This window comes from Ochotona princeps, chromosome 15, assembly GCF_030435755.1.
Source record: "Ochotona princeps isolate mOchPri1 chromosome 15, mOchPri1.hap1, whole genome shotgun sequence".
Taxonomy (NCBI): Eukaryota; Metazoa; Chordata; class Mammalia; order Lagomorpha; family Ochotonidae; genus Ochotona; species Ochotona princeps.
The window spans coordinates 51,349,985-51,370,239 of NC_080846.1; the positions used below are offsets into that span (position 1 = coordinate 51,349,985).

General features: G+C 52.8%; 1 protein-coding gene across 1 annotated transcript; it reads left to right on the plus strand.

Moving 5' to 3' along the window:
• The first annotated feature begins 6,140 nt into the window (after nucleotides 1-6,140).
• On the plus strand, nucleotides 6,141-15,122 carry LOC101524626 (keratin, type II cytoskeletal 72). Its single transcript, XM_004583296.2, has 9 exons — nucleotides 6,141-6,575; nucleotides 7,580-7,794; nucleotides 10,835-10,895; nucleotides 11,209-11,304; nucleotides 11,793-11,957; nucleotides 12,470-12,595; nucleotides 13,258-13,478; nucleotides 13,724-13,758; nucleotides 14,657-15,122. The coding sequence occupies exons 1-9, from the start codon at nucleotides 6,141-6,143 to the stop codon at nucleotides 14,845-14,847; spliced, it is 1,545 nt and encodes a 514-aa protein (XP_004583353.2). The 3' UTR covers nucleotides 14,848-15,122.
• The last annotated feature ends 5,133 nt before the right edge of the window (nucleotides 15,123-20,255 follow it).

The following is a 20,255-nucleotide window of genomic DNA, read 5'->3' on the forward strand; positions in this document are numbered from 1 at the left end:
ACCAGGAAGGATAATAACCCCAAGGTGGCTGGTAGGCTAAATGAGACAGCCAGATGACGTCCTAGGAGCTCCTGGCACAGAATGGCCCAGCATTAATAACTGGGAGTGGAAACAGACACTGGTCTTCTATGTATCTGGTTCAGTTTCTCACCAGAAGAGCCTTTTAGCTTCTGTCAAGAGAACTTCTTGAAGTATCATTTGTAGGGCAGGTTTGGAAGAGGCAAATTCTTTTAGCTTTTCTTTACTGTGGAAGAATTTTATTTCATTTTCAAAGACAAAAGAAAGTTTTGCTGGGTATGTTATCCTGGGCCAACAATTTTTTTCTTTCAGAATCTGGAATATGTCACTCCATTCTCTTCTTGCCTGTAGAGTTTCCTGTGAGAGCTCTCCTGTGAGCTTAGTTGGCATTCCTTTATATGTCAATTGATTTTTTTCACGTGCACATTTAAGGATTTTTTCCTTATGTTCAATTGAAGAGAGCTTGAAGATCATATGTCGTGGTGAAGATCGCTTTTGATCAAGCCTGTTGGGAGTTCTGTGCCCCTCCTGGAACTTGTTTCCCAATTCTTTCTCGAGATTAGGGAAATTTTCCTTTATTATTTCATTGAATACATTTGCAAACTCAGCTTCTCTTTCTGCACCTTCTGGGACTCCCATAACTCTTATATTTGGCCTCTCAATAGTGCCTTTCAATTCTTGAATACTTTTTTTTTGGCCTGATCCAGCTCTGCTTCCAGCTTTTTGTTTGCTTCCCCCTGATGACAGGAAATATCTTCCAATTCTGAGATTCTTTTTTCTGCTTGCTTCATTCTATTTTGGAGACTCTCCACTGTACTCTTAATTTGCTCTACTGTGTTCTTAATTTCTGATATACCAGCCTTGATTCGCTTTATTGCTTCCTTAAATTCTTTGAACTCTTGCATGAGCTTCTCATTGTTGATCAGAATCTTTAAAATGAGTCTTATGGATTCTGTGTGCCCCATTTTCTCAATATCTTCCTCAGTTAACTCTGAGGTTGGCAATGGGTTTTGCTCCTTTGCAGAGGAGTCTTCAGTAATATTCATTGTGCTTTTGTCTCTTCTTTTGCTCTTGGTCATTGCACTTCTGGTTAGCAGAGTCTTCTCCTTTGGGCAGGTTTCTAAGTTGTGTCACCCACAGGGCTACAATGTGATTTTACTTATTGCGGTTGGTACACAACTTTTTCTTTGCAGCCACTTGTGCCACAACCTCCAGCGAGTTCCAAGTCTGGGTTCTTATATCAGATTTCCACCATGGTCTCCACAGCCCCAGCTCTTGGCTCACCACTCTCCACCTCCTGTGATACCGTGCTGAGGCCGCACTGTTGTCTCTGCAACCTTTCTCCCACTTCCGGTTGGAGCAGGTCTCAGGATTAGAGAGACACCAGGTGTCCTATATAATTAGGTTGTTGGTGGCACCGATCTTGCTGGAACCTGTTGGACATTAGGTCTGGGTGCCACACGGACCTATTTTGGCTGGTAGGCTGCCACAGTCAGTATTATTTTCCTGCGGGACCAGTGCAATCACGGACCTCAGCAAGTTCTTGCGAGATCAGCATATGCGCAGTTCACTATTGTCCCCAAAGCTATTGCCACAGTGCCCAAAATGGCGCATGATATACAACCACTACAGTTCTTGATCTGCTGGCCGTCAGATCCGAGGGCTATCCAGACCTGCCCTGGGTGGAACCCGTAGAATGCCACATTGTTGCAGTTCACTGAGACAGAAATAAGCTCACTCCCAGCTCAGGGCATGCTCCGTCCTTTTCCTTGCCCTTTCCCCCTTACGCAAAATGGCGCCCAATTCAGCTCTAAGGGGCTGACTAGGCTATGAAATCCACCCTGTTCTCGCACTGCCCGTCTGAGATCTGCTGCTCTGTCTCTGCTCCTGGTCAAATCAAAAGGACCAGCAGGACAGGCAGTTCTTTGTCTGGGTTCACCTCCCAAGCTCGCAGTAAAGCCCCTTCCCACCTGGTTGCTGGTGGAGTTCCGGCTGTTGGTGGAGTTCAGATCGCCGTGCTGGAGTATCAGTCTCTGCAACACCACACCGTTGTGTCCGCTGCTTTCCTGTGTCGGTCAGTCTCCAGGTACCCCTCTGCTGTTGTTCTGTCCCTTCCTATTTCCTGAAATATGTCCTCTCTGCTTCATCCTGATTAAATGTTTTTCCATCTGCGTAAATGTGTCCTTACCCTATTCCACCATCTTGATTCTCCCCAGTTTCCTCATTCTGGGCTCCTGACTTTGGATCAGTTCAGCTCCAGCTGTCATGGCCACTTGGGAAGTTAACCAGTGGATGGAAGATCTTTCTCTCTGTCTTTCCTTCTTCCTGCTTACGGTCTGTGAAAGCAGTCGAGGACAGTCCAAAGTCTTGGGATTCTGCACCCTCACGGGAGACCCAGAAGAAGCTCCTGGCTTCTGGCTTCAGATCAGCTCAGCTCTGGCTATTGCAGCCACTTGGGAAGTGAACTAGTAGATGAAAGATCTTTCTGACTCTCTGTAATTCTGACTTTCCAATAAAAATAAATAAATCTTTTAAAAAACCTTTTCAATTAAGAAGAGTGTCTTGTTCTGATTGTACTATCTGCCTTCTCTTCTCATTCATCTGTTTAAAGTTATAGTACAACAATGTGTGTTCATGCTAGAACACTTAGGAATAGCTAAAAGTAGCGGAAAGCTCCATTCATACTCAGTCCTGCTCTGGAAAACACAAGCCTTGCTTGACAGTTTAAGACTGCCCATCCATCTATGTATTTGTTAAATCTTAATTTGTTCAGAGTAGCTGTAGATTCACAGCCAAACTGTGAATGGCGACAAGTGTGGAGACCACCCATCAATCCCCTTGCCTGTGCAGCCTCGCTCACAATGGATAAGCCCGGGTTGGCAGGTCGTTACCACCCAGTTCATTCCTAGTGGTCCCCACTTTATGGATTTTGGACACTTTCACATCCAGCATGAAGATGGAGCTAGAAGCTCTGGCAAGAAGACACATGCTGAATGGTAGGTTGTACCCAACACAGAAGCCATCCTCACACTTCCCCCCATTCCCCATAATCCATGGATTAAGAGATCCATCTGTGAGCCCCAGCTTAGTGTGGCTCTCACCTGTCTTTTGCTGTGTGCCTCTGGTTTCCAGGGAGCGATGCTGCTGGCCGAGCCTGCCCAGCCCAGTGTGGTGGTACCCCTGAAAGCCTCCATCAGGAGCAGATGCAGTGAGAAGTCCTTCTCCCAGACCTGAGCTGCCTTTGATCCTCTGCCCACATCCCACACGTCTGGTGCACCTGCCACCTGCGTGTGTCACTCCACCCCTGTGCCATCTGTAACAAAGGAGAACTTGTGCCTGAGTAATCCTGATCTGCCCCACCAGGAAGCCCTCGGAGGATAAGAAATTGTTCTCTTCCCTGTTTCCTGGGTGGAAGAGCCCTGGTCCCGGGAAAGCCACCCAGGAGAGATGCGTTCAAAGACTTCCTCTATAAGTCAGCTTTGTGCAAGGGTAGGCGTCTCCTCTCCTAGCTTAGACCCCTTTCTTGCTTTTTTATTCACAAGGGCCAGAATTAGGAAGCTCTTCCTTGTGGGTGTGGAAAAACACATTGGCCACGATTGGGGATGGAGGAGAAAAAAAATCTCATAAAATACTTAGAAGTGTCATCTTGGACTACCCAGAAATGGCAGCTGGATCCCAGCCCTGCAATGGACTCCCCTTGTAGACAGACACTGGCCTATGGCCCCTCCCCTGGGGCAGCCCAGGGAGCCCACCCTGCTTCCGATCGGGGACACCCCAGACTGCCCTATCTGTCCATCTGTGCCCGGCGCCATCTCCACCACTACTCACTGATGTACCCCTCCCCCCACCACTGTGTTCCCCGTGGGGCAAACTCCTTGGCTGTTATTATGCCCTGTGGTTGGCCCAGTGGAGTCTAGGTCAGCCAGGTACCCTCAAGGTGCCACCTGGTCGCCCCACAGGGGCCCTAAGGCAGGCTCAGGCTTCTGACTCAGAGCCCCCAACAACCAGCTTCACCCTGGTGTGTAGGCATCATTCCACAGCCAGCACACATTAGCTCAGTGTCGTTTGAACATTTTCTTGTCTCCAATATGCTCTGTGCTCACATTCAGCCACTTCCAACCCTTGCTGTTCTACGTTACAGAGGAGTCGTGATTCTGGAAGGGTTAGAAACACTCTCCTGCAAGATTCTAAAAGGCTTCTCTGCCATCTCACACACAATAGATGTTTCTTGGTTGTACACTCATAATCCCCCACCCCGGCTACCAGACCAGTACCCCCTTGAAGAGGCAGAGCATGAGGGCTGCTCGGTTTCACAGTCATGCTACTGTCCCTGGTGCAAGGGCCTGGGGAGAGGGAAGGGTTAGCACACGACCATGCCAACCTACTGCAGGAGGTGTCCCTTACACACAGGACAGACAGGGATGTGATAATTCTGCTTGGTGCTGGAGGAGCTGCGGGGACCACCACGCAGAGAAAGGATACCTGGGAGGCAACTGTTGCAGGAGGGGAGCAATCCTGTTCAGCCACAGATAGTGTCTCTGGAAGCTTCTATGGTGTCAAGTGCCCAACGCTGACTCTTGATCTTGGAGCTTCCAGTATCCAGCCACATCTGAAGAGCAATCAGAAATTCCAGAGTAGCAGGGGTCTGGCAGAGGATTCTAGGATTGGACAAGTGAGTATCTTCTCTCAAAATTAAGTGAATTTAGGGCTGACACTGTGTATTAAGCTAAGTCTCCAGCTGCTAGCACTAGCATCCCATATGGATTGTGTCCCGACTGCTCCACTTCCCATCCAGCTGTCCGCTTGTGGCCTGGGAGAGAAACAGAGGATGGCGCCAAGTCTTTAGGCCTCTGCATCCAGGTGGGAGATTTGGAGAAAGCTCCAGGCTCTTGGATTCAGACCAGCTCAGCTCCAGCTGTTGTGGCTAGTTGGAGAGTTGGGGTAAAGGGTGAGCCAGCAGATGGAAGATCTCTATCTCTTCTTCTTTCTGTAAATCTGCTTTTCAAATTAAATAAACATATAAACAAAGAAATGAACACATCTGGTTCACATCCCGAATGGCTGCAGTGGCAGGAACTGAGCCAATCTGAAGCCAGATCTCCTTTGTGTCTCCCACATGGGTGCAAGGACCCAAGGATTTGGGCCATTCTCCACTGCTTTCACAGATCATAAGCAGGGAGCTGGATGGGAAGTGGAGCAGCTGGGACACAAATCAGCACCCTTGTGGGTTGCCAGTGCTTGAAAGTGGAGGGTTAGCTAGTTGAACCATCAAGCCAGAAACAATAAATTCAATAAATTATTTTCTTTTTTTTTTTAAAAAAATAAGGATAGCTAGAAACAGCAACATTAAGGAAAGTAATGTATTAAAAAGGCTGCCTTCCAAGCCACACCTGCAGCCTGCTCAGCTTTCTTGCCCCCGTCTTCCTTGCCTCCAGATCTCCCTCCCAGCTGCTGTCTCCCCTACCCTTCCTCCAGAAATGCTTTTACCTCTGGCTCCACATCAACCTTGACCTTTGTGACCAGAGCCCTTGGCAGTGGGCAGGCTTCCTCCCCACCCTTTACTCCAGAAGCCCTTCCTTGGGGCAGAGGGGGCTATTCTCTAGAATGTTCTTGATCCTGTGCATGTTCTGTCTGCCGTGGAACCAGTCTGCACACTGACTCTTCATTCACCTACCACACCTCCTCTGGCCAGACCCCCTGGAGGTTCTCCTCTGAGATGTTGGCTGGGATAACCTTGGTAATTGGAAGGCAGCACGCGGAGGTAGACGGCAAATTATTATAATGCGGGAGGTGAGCCAGGCAAATGCAGGGTTCTGGGTCATTTTATACGGGGACTCAGGCGGGTGACAAAAATCTAAGAGTATATGGTAATTTTCCAAATGAAGAACCCAAGAGGCTTATACTGATCTGAAAGGGTGCCCTACGTACAAATTAGGCTGATTCCAACCCCCTGATGTGCAGATATTTAAGGAGCTGACCAGTTCTGGAGCGGAGTGGCTCAGGTGTCCCCTTCCTGCACACTCGCTCTGCCTCGCACTGCGCGCACCTCCACCTCCCGCTTGGCCTGCACTGCTTGAACCACCCGCATCACCCCACACAATCCCACGCCATCCTTGCCAGCCATGAGTCGCCAGCTGTCTCTGTATTCCGGTGGGGAGCGCCCGGGCTTCAGCGGCTGCTCAGCCGTGGTCTCAGGTCGGCTCAGCAGCAGCTCTGCCTCGTTCCGGCCCGGGGTCAAGGGCACCTCAGCGGCCTTCGGCAGCAGGAGCCTGTTCTGCCTGGGAGGCGGCCGACGCCTCGCGCTGAGTGCTGCAGCCGGGGCCGGGCGGAGCGGTGGCCGCCTGGGCGGCTTCGTGGGCACTGTTTTCGGGAGCGCAGGGCTGGGACCTTCGTGCCCCAGCGTGTGTCCTCCCGGAGGCATCCCTCAGGTCATTGTCAACAAGAGTCTCCTGGCTCCCCTAAACCTGGAGCTGGACCCAGAGATCCAGAGGGTGCGTGCCCAGGAGCGGGAGCAGATCAAGGCCCTCAACAACAAGTTCGCCTCCTTCATCGACAAGGTGGGTCCCGGGAGCATTGTGGGCCATGTTCTGACTCTGGGAGAATCATAGCTCCCGTAAGCATCTTCTCATGCATGCAATGGGATCAGCATGACCACTGAGCTTGGTGCCAGGTGAGTCTTGAGGGATCTAGCAGGAAGGATGCAAGGCGGTGTGTCAGTCAGGGTGGGACAGACAGGCTGTGTAACATCACATGCGTACTCACAGAAATGTGCCCCAACATTGGGGCACAGCCCGTGAGAGGGCTGGAGATTCCAAGGTGGCGACCTCAAGCAGTGTGAAAATGACAGGGTAAGGGTTTGTAAGGGCTTGACCATGAATGAAGGGGCCACGATATTGACCAAGCTCTCATTCAGCAGCTGGTATTATTGCTCTATTGCATCAGTGTCCAACTTGAGTTTCTACCACTGCTCTGCCAGACAGAAGAGGAAACCAAGATATTGAGAGTCTCAGAAAGGAGCCCAGGAGGCTGGAGCGCTGGTGGGGGGGAGGGCTGGAGTAGGGGGACCCTGCTAGAAAAGGGAAGGGAGGTGAGAGGGGGTGCAGGGGAGGAGCAGAGGGCTTGAAGTGATGTATTCCACATGTGGTGGAAACCGGGATCCGGTGTGACAGAGCCTGGATACCCTGCCAGCCAATGCAGTCGGGGGTCCTTGAGGGAGTACCCAGCTGCGAGGTGCCATCCGTGGCATTCTGTAGTCGCTGTTCTGCCTACTTCCCATTCCGTTCATTCAAAAAGCCCTCGCATCTCACAGAAAGAGAAGCCACCTGAGGACACATGGGATGGCTGCCCTGCCGAGCCCACCTCCTTATTTGTTTCAGAAGGGCTTTGAGTTCTTGTCTGGGATACCCAGATGAGCATGGCTCTCTGGCCAAAGCCACTACCTTTAATGAGTCTCACTCCTTCCTGCTATCACCTCCCGTCCCAATACGTGAGCCCCCCACCCCATGCTTGAGAGGCAGAACGGCATGGGGCTTCTGGGGCCATGATGGCTTTGGGGTTGCAGGTACGTTTCCTGGAGCAGCAGAACCAGGTGCTAGAGACCAAGTGGAACTTGCTGCAGCAGCTGGACCTGAACCTCTCCAGGAGGAACCTGGAGCCCATTTACGAGAACCGCATCAGCCACATGCAGAAGCAGCTGGAGACGCTGTCGGGAGACCGCGTGAGGCTGGACTCGGAGCTGCGCAACATGCGGGAAGTGGTGGAGGACTACAAGAAGAGGTGAGCAGAGTGGACCCTGGTGCTCCAAGGTCTCATTCCAGAAGCTTCTAGGTGGGGATAGCTGCAGAGGTGCCCCTGGGACTGACCATGAGAACAGACCCTGAATGATGCTCTCGATGACTGGCAAGTGGGTCCTGTCTTTGGAAGGAGGAATGAGGGAAGGAGAATGGGTTCAGAAGTGCAGGGGAGGGTTCCTATGGTGGCTCCCAGGCAGGAGCCATGCCACACCAATCCCAGGATGCATTTTGGAGCTTTAAAAGCTTGTTCCATGAGGGGCTGGATCCCATCTTTGACTTGAGAAGCTTGTTTGGAACTGGAGGCAGAGTCTTCCCCTTGAGGGGAGCCAATCATGAGGACAGGAAAGGCTTCCAACTCTGTGGGCCCTGTGGATGTCTGGGGACAGGTGACTTCCAGGACTGGAGGTCGCCAGAGCTGAGCTTTTTCTTGTGTTCCACATTCAACCTGTCTATGCCTGCTCTGGGGTGCCCTCTCCCCTGTGCCCTGCTGGCTTGAGCCTGCATGCAGACCCCAAGGGAGGAGGCATGGGACACACACGTGGTGGGACTAGGCTGAGCCAGCATTTGCAGAACGTGCAGATGAAGAGGAGTGTTAATGGAGGTGGGGTGGAGTGAAGATGAAGGCACATGGAGGTTCCCAGAAGGGGCAGGGAAGGGCTCCTAGCATAGCCCAGAGGCCCAGGGCAGAGGCATCCATGGCTGGGCCCCTGAGAGAATAGGTCCATGGGTGCAAGGTACAGTTTTTGAGTTTTGGAATAGAGTTCTCCCCGTGGGTTAAAGACGGATGGTGGAAAATCCAAGTGGCTGCAACCTAGTGCGTGTCAACGAGTAATGCGCTGAGGTGATCTGTTCAAAGACTCTGGGTTGAGTTAGCCAAGCTAGAAAAAGTGGTAGTGATCTTGGTTACTAAGTAGCAAGCATTATATGATTTATTTATTTTGATTGGAAAGTCAGATTTACAGAGAGAAAGAGAGACTGAGAAAAAGGATCTTCTGTCCATTGGTTCACTTCCCAACTGGTGGCCATGGCTGGAGCTGAGCTGATCTGAAACCAAGAGCTTCCTCTGGGTTTCCCATGTGGGTGCAAGGTTCCAAGGCTTTGTGCCGTACTCTACTGCTTTCCTAGGCTACGAGCAGGGAGCTGGGTGGGAAGTGGGGCAGCTGGGACATGAATTGGCATCCATATCAGATACTGGCACTTGCAAGGCAAGGACTTTAGCCACTAGGCTGCTGCACTGGGCCCAGAAATACATATTTTGAGGTGAGTTGAATGAAGCCATTTTCCCTCAACTGGTTCAGTAATGATTAGAAGGAGATAAGATTCTAGTTCATTTTCCCTTCTTTGGGACTTGCAGAAATAGGTTTTAATGGAAGGAGTAGATTATTGAAAGCACTGAGGATTAAAATGCTGTAGTTCTAATATAAATTAATGCATCAATTCTGTACTAAAACAAGTTAAATCAACATTCACTTTCTCATGGTTTAACTTTCAGTTGTGTATTATAATGCATTTTTAGAGACTCTAAATGATTAATGAAGTCTGTAGTATGGCTTTCTTTGCACATATGTGTGTGTGCTGACCTCTGGTCTCTGGACATGAATATGGGTACATGACAACTGCAAGCATTTTATGAAACAGTATAAACCTGTAAAAAAAAAACCCTTCTAATTTTCTTGGAAACTGGCATGTCCTTTATGAAGAGGAGGTGGGAATGCCTATTTTATAAAAGGGATAGAGATCAACTGTCATGCAAGCAACTTGCATGATAGACTTTGACAGTAAGGTTTCAGTTCCATCTGAATACACAGAGAGTCATGGAAATGGTTTTCCACGTGTTTATTCAGTGTCAGCGGAGAAATCCACCAGTCTCAGGTATGGGTCCACTCCTGTGTTAAATAAACCTGCTCGTTAGCATCACTCTGCCTCTCTACTCAGCCATGCACCTGCCCAGCTCACAGGGAGGGGGACTGCGGCATGGAGAGTTGGGAAGAACTGTTTGTGTCCAAGTGTACCAAGAGAAAGCCATTTTCTAGTGTTATTCCTTCTAGCTGTTATTTTGGGGGGGGGGGTTGTAAAATACACATAGTATAAAATGCCCTATTGTAACATTGTAAGAAATAGCACTGTAGCTTTGTGTGACTTCACCCTGGTGGGAAACCATCACCACCATCCACCTCACAGTTCCTCTGTCTTGGGAAGCTAAAACTATCCTTTCAGCCGCAACAATTGTCTGTTCTGCCCTACCCACCCTCAGCCCTGTCCGCTTCCTTCTATGTTTTGTTTTTGTGGCTTGGGCTATTTTCAAGTGTCTCAAATGACTGGGCATGTACAACAAATTGCAGCATGTGGAAGAATTTATTTTTTATAATTTTTTAAGCATGTTGTGCATTTATATATATTTATTAGAGAGAGAGAGAGGGATTGATTTGCTATGCATTGATTCACTTCACAAACACGTGCAGCATTTAGAGCTAGGCTGAAAGCCAGGAACCAGGAACTCAGTTCAGCTCTCCTCCAAGGATGACAGGGACCCAACTACTTCAGCCATTGCTTGTTGTCTGGGGTTAAATCCTGTGTGCAGCTTCCTGCTAATGCAAACTCCCAAGGGCCCACAGCACTGGCTCAAGTCATTGAATTCTTGATACCCATGTGGGAGATCTGGAGTGGGTCCCCAGCTGCTGGCTGTGGTCCAGCCATACCGTGACTGTTGAAAGAATTTATGGAATGAAGCAGTAGATAAATAAATAAATACATTTAATAGTGCTTTAGAGTGGTGTCTGGGAGGGCTTTGTTTGTAGCCTAGACGCATGTCAAAGTGCACACAGCACAGGGCAGGCGAAGATTCTTGTGACCTGGAGGTAGGAGGTGCACCCTGAGCCCCATCTTCAAGCACAGCTGCTTTCTCAGGAAGATGATTTTAGGGCTGAGTGTGTGTGTGCCCCAGGGGTGCACAGAGGTGGTTGCTTAACACTCACTGAGTGATGCTCACAGCCGTGCTGCCTCCCCACTCCCGGCCCACACAGGTACGAGGTGGAGATCAACAAGCGCACGGCGGCAGAGAACGAGTTCGTGGTACTTAAGAAGGTACGGGGGCGTACAGAGGAGGGGCACTGGTAATGGCTGTGGGGGGAGGAGAGGGGCCCTGTGATGCTGCTTGCCTAGCTTCCTTGGCCATGTCCCTTGCCTGGGATGCCACACAGCTCTCAGAACCTCTTGCTGCACCTGTGGCCGGGCCAGTCCAGTCCCCCTGCTGATGACTTGGTCTGCTCTCAGGAACTGGATCATAGCATGAGGGTGCCTGGCTGGGGATGCAGGGGATCCCTATGGGTGGAAGGTGGGGGAAGGCAGGCAGCTGGACCCTTGGCTAAGCATTCTGGCCATTCTATGTGCTTCCCAGGACGTGGATGCTGCCTACATGAACAAGGTGGAGCTGCAGGCCAAGGTGGATGCTATGACCGACGAGCTCAAGTACTTGAAGCGTCTCTATGAAGGGGTGAGGACTTGGTGGGGTAGGGAATTCTGCCCAGGGCTATCAGGGAAGGTCCCTAGAGAAAGAAAAAGGAGGAAGCTCTGGGTGTGTGGGTGTATGTTAAGAGGGGCATGGTGAGTGGAGACCCAGAGGCCTGAGATGTGTGGGAGCAGGAACAGGATGGGTGGGGAGCAGGGCGAGGTCCCAGAGACCCTGAGGACCTCCCCCGAGGACTCTGGGGAGGAGCTCAGGCTTGATTCTTTGGGGAGCAGGTGACATTGCTGGTTTTCTAGTGAGTGGAATGTGGAAGGGGGTGGAGCAGTCCTGTGTGCGCAGTGGGGAAAGGGTCTACCATTTGGGCTGCAAGCCCACAGCATCCATTCTCATGTCTGGCAACCCCTGGTGCTGACAAAGAGCAGAGAAGGTCAATGAGGCATCTGACCCAGGACGACCAGGAGACGTGGTCCCCTGGGGGACCCCCTAACTGGCTGCCCTCTCCCCACTGTCCCCAGGAGATTGCTCAGATGCAGTCTCATATCAGCGACACGTCTGTCATCCTGTCCATGGACAACAACCGGGACCTGGACCTGGACAGCATCATCGATGACATTCGTGTGCAGTATGAGGACATCGCCCAAAGGAGCAAGGCCGAGGCTGAGGCGCTGTACCAGACCAAGGTGGGCACTGAGTGCAGGTGTGCCGCGGCCCCATGGCCACACCTGGCATCCCCTCTTCCAGCAGTGTATGTGTGTGTGCTGCAGGTGTATGTGGTCTCGAGGTGGGGGAACCCCTTGTCCTGGAGTTGGGCCTTACAGGGGTGCTTGTCCGTGGCTGCAAAGTCCAGCTACAGCCTGGGTGTGTGTAGGTTCGGTGCTTCTGCTAACAGCTAAGAGCACAGCAGGCTGTGTCCCAGGGTCTCATCATGTTTCCAGTTGTGGCCAAATGAGAACAGAACGATGAAGGGCTACCAGGAGCACCAGAGGCTCATGAACACGAAGTGAAGGTTTGAGGAGTCAAGGACCTGCAGCCAGTCCTTTTGCTGTCACTTGCTTCTTTTTCTCCCCATCCTCCACTCCTCCACTGGTGCCTACACTGATTGATGAGTGGGGCAGTTGGTGGTGGCGCCCCCCGCTGGATACTCCTGAACAGGTGACTTCTCCACCGACCTGTGCTTCTCCTCTCTCGTCAGATCCAGGAGCTGCAGGCCACGGCAGGCCAGCATGGGGATGACCTCAAGCTCACCAAGGCCGAGATCTCGGAGCTGGGCCGGCTGATTCAGAGGATCCGCTCCGAGATAGGGAACGTGAAGAAGCAGGCGAGTTCTAGGCGACACATCAGCTGGCAGGGCTGCTGAAGAGCCAGTCAGGACAAAGAGACTATGGGGCAGGGGCAGGGGCAAGGGCGACCCCTCCTTAGATGTCTGCTACTCTCAGGAGAGCAGGACAGGTGCACCCGCAGCAGGTGGAGTGTTCCGTATGTAGTGCTGTGATTGGAATGCATAGCAGGACCCATGGGCCCCAGCATGTCACGTGACTGCAGCTAGCTGCAAGCTAGTAGAACCGTCAGCAGTTCTGAAGTCTGAAGTTCATGGTTGCAGGATAAAGGATTAGGGGCAGACACTAAGTACAGTGGGTTTCTTGGACGAACATGGACAGACACTCCCACCACCTCTCCTTAGACAGCCTGTACACCTAAGAGCCAAGTCTAGCTTGACAGGTCAATATTAGAATCTCCCAGCTGATACTCCAGACCAGCAGGGAGAGGGAAGGGGCCGTATGCCCAGGGAACCCACTTTTGCAGTGCCTGTCCTCATCTCTCCCCCATGAGTTGGTGAACTGTGTCTGGTGTTGGGGGCAGGATGGGTCTGGAGTTGGATCAGCATCTCAAAGCATTTGCTGTTAGCAAGTAAGAGAGCTTGTGAGTGAGCCACGGCAGACACAGAGCTTGGCTGTACGATGTCCAACTCCTCTATCTTAGTGTGGCAACCTGGAGACAGCCATGGCTGACGCCGAGCAGCGGGGTGACTGTGCCCTCAAGGATGCCCGGGCCAAGCTGGACGAGCTGGAGGCTGCCCTGCAGCAAGCCAAGGAGGAACTGGCCCGGATGATGCGCGAGCATCAGGAGCTCATGAATGTGAAGTTGGCTCTGGACATGGAGATTGCCACCTACCGCAAGCTGCTGGAGGGCGAGGAGTGCAGGTGTGGGGGCCGACCTGCAAGCAATGTGGTTCTGTTTAGGGGCCCAGTTCTCCGGTATTGTCAGTGATCTGAGTGCCTTAGATGGAAATCACTGACCTGCAGGTGTCAGGAAGTGTGTGGAAGAAGGAGGCTGTGGCAGGGCACAGTTCAGAGAGGAGCAGTTCCTTGCCAGAGGGCTGTCCCTGGAGAGAAGGGGGCGGCCTCTCAGGTGGAACTGACTTATCTTTCTTCTTCTCCTTCTGCAGAATGTCGGGTGAATATTCGAACGCTGTGAGCATCTGTAAGTACCCACTGCTCTTTGCTGTGCCCTGGCTTACCTCACCAGGTTCGAGTCCCTCTTGTTCTATAACACAAAAAGAAAACAAAATCCCCAAGAGAGTTCCAGAGGAGACTCCAGGACGGACAGGAGAAGCTTCAGGAACTACAGGGAAGTCGAGGATGCAAGAGCAACACAGCCTAAGAGAAAGCACACAGCATCCATGAAATGTGCCAGGGTCATGCTATGGCTGTGTCCTTTCTCTGTTGAGCCCAGGACCCAAATAACAGCTGAGGAGTAGAGTAAGAGAGAGCCCGGGGACTGTGAGGCTGGATGATGGCAATGGACAGGTGAAACAGCCTCTTTGAGGTTCAAGCTCTGCACAGGGTTTGGGGGAGCTGCAGTGTTGCCGAGTGAAAGGGATATTCCAGCACCCCCATTTCTGGCAGCGGTATGAGCAGGCCTCTGTGAAATGCCCTTCTTTGTTTAGTCCCCCATAGGGGTAAATTCTTGGAGCTGGTGGGTTGGCAGGGCTGAGGGACACCTGGCCCGTGGGTTGTAAATCAAGTCTGGCTGAGGTAACCGCAGGTGCGACTTGAAGTTCTGTCAACCTTCAGTGGGCTCCTGTTTAACTTGGTAATTCTGTATAGCTTGCAAATGATGCTGTACATACAGAAGACCCTGGGTAGAAAACAGGTTCTGTCCATGTCAGTGAGGCAAAGGGTTTGGGGGATATGTGAGGCTAAGTATGTGCAAGGTGAAGACATGCACGATCAATGCAGATGAAATTTCTGGTTGGACCAAAAACATCCCACAGGAAGGATTCCACCTATCACGGTGGGGTGGGGGTGGGGTGGAGACGTAGTAAGGGCCAAGGTAGGGACCCTGACCAGGGGCTGGGGTCTACTCTTGTCCGTTCCAGCTGTCGTCAGCAGCAGCAGTGTGGCCGCAGGGGCTGGTTTCAGCATGGGCTTTGGCGGCCCCGGCACATACAGCTACAAGCCTGTGGCAGCGGACATCAAGACCAAGGGTAGCGGTGGCAGCAGTGAGCTCAAAGACTCCCTGGGCAGGACCTCCGGCAGCGGCAGTGCAGCCAAGAAGGGTCCCCGATGAGGCCCAGACCCTCGGCTCCAGGGGTGGAGGGTGCAGCCCCTTCACTCCCCGCCTCTTCTCTGTGTCTCCTTAGCCCTTTTCTAACTCAGAAAGTGTTCTGTCAGTCACCTACCCCCATGCCGTCACCTCTCTGCTGTGTTCACAGGAAGTCCAGGCCTGCCCCCCACCCCATGGTTGTGACCTCCTGCTCGGACACTGTTGGTGGTCATAGCGCACATGCAGAGCCCCAGGGGGCTCCCAGCAGCAGGTCCACCTTCTGAGGTCTTCACTGCCAAGGGCAGCATGTCCCTGATGGCCTCCGGTTGGTGTTGTGTCTGGCTCTCTGCTTCTTCTGCAATAAACCACCCAAGCCATATGTCTTTGTCCATTTTGTCTCCATAACAGAATATCTGTAACTGGATCATTTTAATAAAGCAGTGAGGAGGCCCAGCATTGTGGCACGGTGGATTAAACCATCTACAATGCTGGTATCTCATATGAGGATGGGAGTTCAAGTCCCAGCTGCTTCCCTTCCAATCTGGCGCCCTGTTAATGTACCTGGGAAAGCATGAGAGGATGGGCCAAGTCCTTGGGCTCCTGCACCCACGTGGGAGGTCTAGAAGAAGCTCCTGGCTTCAAATGAGCCCTGGCTGACCAATATGGTTATTTTGGTCTTTTTTTTTTAAAGGAAGGAAGAGAAAGAGAGAGAGAGAAAGAAAGAAAGAAAGAAAGAAAGAAAGAAAGAAAGAAAGAAAGAAAGAAAGAAAGAAAGAAAGAAAGAAAGAAAGAAAATGGGGCTTAATCTGGCTCGTGGTTCTGAAAGTTCAAGGGCATGGGAACAGCACCTGCACGGCTTCCCTAGAGAGCTGGCTGCTGTGTCACAACATGGTGGGAAGCAGGAGGGGGTGCGTGTGCCAAGACAGAGTGGGGGGGATGCCAGGCCGGATCCATGCCCACAGTTCTCACTAGCACCTGTTCCCACAGAAGCTCAGCCAGGCTCTTGAGAAAGAGAAAGGTGTCAATCTTTTAAAAGAGGATTTATGTTTTTATTGTAAAGCCAGATTTTGCAGAGAAAGGAGAGAGAGAGAGAAAGACAGCTTCCATCTACTGGTTCATTCCTCAAATGGCTGCAATGGCTGGAGCTGAGCTGATCTGAAATCAGGAGCCAGGAGCCCCTTCCGGGTCTCCCATGCAGGTGCAGGGTCCCAAGGCTTTGGGCCATCCTCGACTGCTTTTCCAGGCCACGAGCAGGGAGCAGCTGGGACACAAACAGGCGTCCATATGGGATGCCAGCACTGCAGATGGATGATTAGTGTGCTACACCACTGTGCCTGCCTCATATGAATCTACTTCAGTATCCCCACCTGCAACTCCTTTAGGTCACATATCCCAGTATTGCCTTGTATGAAATCAAATTTGATTTGCAAGTCTTGGCAGGGACCCAGCCTGCTTATAGTTTGGGTCTCAGTGTGGGGTCTGTTGAGTTTGTGTGTCACTCATACTTGCTGGGTGCAGGCCCACCCAGGGGGAGCTTTGCTGTTGGGTGCTAATTGGATGGCAGGGGCAGTAGCTGAGATTCTGTCACCTGCTCTGAACCGTGGTCAGGGAGACGGGTGTCCTGGCCTTGCTACAGAGCACCACGCCTGGACTGTTGCTTGCTGCAGCTGGCCTGGCTTGGCGTGGGCTGCCTCTCCCGCCACCCGGTGTGCTGGTTCGCTCAACTCTTCCTTCTGTCACTTCCTCCCTTTCCTGTCACCACTCAACCCAGCTCTCCTCTTCTTTTGGCTAAGTTTTTTTTTCCTTCACCCTAAGGCGTGAGGCCTGCGTGTGTGCATGCTTGTTCAAAGTGTTGTGTCTGACGGGTCATCAGCCATCATTGCCATTGTCAACCAAGCCACCTGCATGCGCGGCCAGTGTCACAGGGCTGTCCTCCACCTCAGTGTCCGCATGGGACTGCTTGGCACTTGCAGTGCTTTGCGGGAGGAACTGTTCGTTCTGCTGGGTGGCTCTGTGGTCTGTTGCCGCTTGGCAGCATCAGCATGTAGGGTTAGTGGGTGTTTGTGGGAGTTATGAGCTTACTGGCTGAGCTTACCAGCAGCAGAGACCTGGCCTAAGAAAATGAAATGAGCCCTGTCGGGGGCTGAACAACCGCCCTTGAAGTCTCGAGCTGCTCCTATTCCAGCCCGGAAACTCTGGGCAGTGCTGCCTCTATTTTGTGCACACACTGCCCTCTGCCATGGTTTCCAGGTACTGCACCTCCGTCCCCATAGCTCTGCTTCCTGCACAGCCTTGAGCCTGTGGGAGGCTGTTTCCTTTCCTGGCTGTACCCAGGCTGGCCCAGCCTCTGTGTTGCCTGGGCCCTGGCTGCTGCTTCCCCTCACTGTCCCCTCTGACCTCTCCTCTTAGCCAGAGGTCCAGCGCGCCCCAGATTCTTCTGCCAATCCAGAGGCCCCACCACGACCCTCTTGCCTGTGCCGTGTGCAACCCAACCCTGGCTACAGGTGGAACCCTCTGCAAACTCATCTTTCGGCAGCAGGTATTCCAGGCCTGTGGGCACCTGCAGGGCACAGCCAAGGGGCTTCAGGGGAAGGAGAGTGGCAGGCTGGACACAAACTGAGAAAGCCTTCTGGAGGAGGGGGTGAAAGAGACAGGATTTGGTGGAGATGGGGAGATCCTTGTAGGCTCTTTGGGCCCCATTTGGCGGTGGTGGCTTTGGGATGTGAGCTGCCCTTTGCCAGGGACCTCCAGGGTCCCCTTTGAGGGTGTTAGCATGCCTTCCCCTGGGCAGGATAATTTCTGAGTAGAGCACAGCTGTTTCCCTGTCCCCTTGGTCTTCACTGTTTCCATCACTTTCCAGAAACTTCTCTGCTGTGGTTGCTCTGAGCCCTCTCTGTAGCTCCCCGTTGGCACATGGAGCCTCCATCCTGGCTCCACGCTGCCTCCCTTTACCCTTAGCTAGGAGCCAGTGGGCCCCTGCTGACCTCCTGCTCCTTGGAGCAGGGCAGCCCTTTCTCCTAGAGCTGTGGTCTCCAGCTCCTGTCACAGCCCCTGGGCCTCCACAGACACACATGAGTACCTCTGCAGGTGCGTGGGGCTGGAGACTGGGTTCTTGCTGCTGGAGCCCTTGCCTCTCCTCTGTGGCATGGGGTACAGGAGGGAACTTTGTTGAATGGCTGGGCTGTGGCCTCAGGTCCCGAGGGAGGAGCTACACTGTCCCCTCACCCCAACCTTGAGCTTCAGATGTTAGCGTCAGGTGCCCCCAAAGTCCCCACGTGCCCAAGCCTCTAATTCATGGTAGGCTTATATCCTCACACTTCCGGTGGTGGGGGGTGAGGGGGCTGGACCCAGCCAGGGGTCCGCCCTCCCCTCCTCCAATGTCTTTTGCCCCCTCAATCTCTCCTCCTCATCACCCACCTTCCCAGAGCCTCTTTCCCTAAAGCACCCTCTTTTCATTTCTTGGTGACCATTTTTGTATTTCTTCCTCTCAGTTTCCACATCATGTGTGGTTATGGGGGCCCTTGGTGTATCTATTCTGCCAAAGTGCCTCCTCTTCCTGACCCTTGCCCAAGCCCCCGCAAGTCCAACAGGCTCAATTTATATGGTGGTGGCACTGGGGGTGTCCATTGCTCCCCCAGTCCACCACCAGACCAGAAGCAGGTGTCCCCCTCTCCAGCCCCCCAGGCCTGGGCCACACCCTAGGCTTGGGAGGAGCTGGGCTTCTCCTTCCTGTTTGGACAGGGCTGGTGGCAGACAGGCAGGGCTGTCATTAGCAATGATGTGGCTTAATTACAGCCCACTGTGCAGCTCCGCGCCTTGACTTCACAAACAGGTAGAGGAAGGGGCGGGTCAAGCCTCCGACTTCACAGTCATGGTCAGAAGATGGAAGCATTTGCTTCAGCGTGTCTTTCCAAAAAGAACCATGTGATTGCCACAGAGCAAGCTGGAGCAGGGGTGGGGTGGTTAGAAGATGCCTCCTGCTTCTCCCAGAAGTGGCTGGGACAGGTAGGGGGCTGGAGATGAGTGGGGGAGAGTAGCTGGAAGGTTACCCAGTTTAAAAAGAACACAGGAAAGAGAAGGAGGAGGAGTAGTTTTTGCCCAGAGCAAGACGGCACTTGTCTGGATGTTGTTGTGTGCATCTGGGTGGAAAGGGGCTGCACGGGGAGTAGGGGGCAGTGGGTGGAGCCGTGGTGCTTAGGGTTCATAGCACAGGCGCCTGTCCATCATCTGAGAGCTGAGCAGGCAGAGAGAGAAATGGAGGGACTTGGCAGAACCCAGGCCAAGGTTGCTGAGAGTAAGCAGCCCCTAGGGCTGGGGAAGGCCAAGCACTGGCCTGCAGACCCCTGAGCCAGATGAAGGGAAACTGGGTAGGGCTCCTAGTGGGCAGGGCCTGGGCAAGCTGGTGAGCCTGGGCAATGGGGCTCAGGCATGCCTAGAGGAGCTGGCCACCTGCCAGGGGAGCTGAGGCTTCCTTGGCCTTCCCTGGAGCTGCAGCTGGGCTGCTTTGGTGGGGGCAGAGACCTGGTGGTGGTTCCCAGCACCAGGGCCCAGTGAGGGGCAGCAAGTGGGGACTGAGGTCCCTGGCCATGGGCCATATCTGCCCACAGGACGAAGTGCCCATTGGGTCCAAAGTAGGCCATGACTTCTCCAGTGGGGCTGCTGCCAGGGAAGTGGGAGGTGCTGGGCAAGGGGGAAGGCCTCTGCTCTATTTCTAACAAGTGTCTTCCATACCAGTGGGGTTTTGACCTTGCCTGTCTGGGATGTCATTCAGCACAGAGCCTGGCATTCAAAGTATGAGAACGGAATTCAGTACGAACCCCTGCCATCTGGGCTTGCTTTTTTTCTTTCTTTTTAAATTTTTATTTTATTTGTATTGGAAAGTCAGATATACAGAGAGGAGGAGAGACAAAGAGGAAGATCTTTCATCCTCTGATTCACTCTCCAAGTGGCCACAATGGCTGGAGCTGCGCCGATCCGAAGCCAGGAGCCCAGAGCCTCTTCTGGGTCTGCCACATGGGTACAGAGTCCCAAGGATTTAGGCCATCCTCTATTGCCTTCCCAGGCCACAAGCAGGGAGCTGGATGGGAAGCAGGGTCGTTGGGATTAGAACTGGTGCCCATACGGGATCCCAGTGCATGCAAGGCGAGGACTTTAGCCACTAAGCTACCGCGCCGGGCCATCTGGGTTTTCTTAATAAGCTGAGGGCCCCTGTATGCATGAGAGTGGGCAGAAGGGGCACTGGTGGGGGTGGTGGCAGAGCCAGGAATGGCTCAAGTTGGTCTTAGGAACTTGGAGAGGAGCAGCCTCTAATAGCAAGAGAATGCAGCGCCCTCTGCTGGCAGCAACAGCTTTCCACCTCCCAAGCTGTGTGTCCTTGAGCCAGGACCCGACGCTCCTGGAGCTGGACTGTCTTGTCAGCAGAAGCACGGAAA

Excerpts from the sequence above, each read along its gene's own strand:
- LOC101524626 (XM_004583296.2), top strand. The coding sequence starts at position 6,141 with ATGAGTCGCCAGCTGTCTCTGTATTCCGGTGGGGAGCGCCCGGGCTTC. Across the intron at positions 6,576-7,579 it reads TCGCCTCCTTCATCGACAAG|GTACGTTTCCTGGAGCAGCA; the intron begins GTGGGTCCCGGG and ends TTGGGGTTGCAG. Across the intron at positions 13,759-14,656 it reads TTCGAACGCTGTGAGCATCT|CTGTCGTCAGCAGCAGCAGT; the intron begins GTAAGTACCCAC and ends TGTCCGTTCCAG.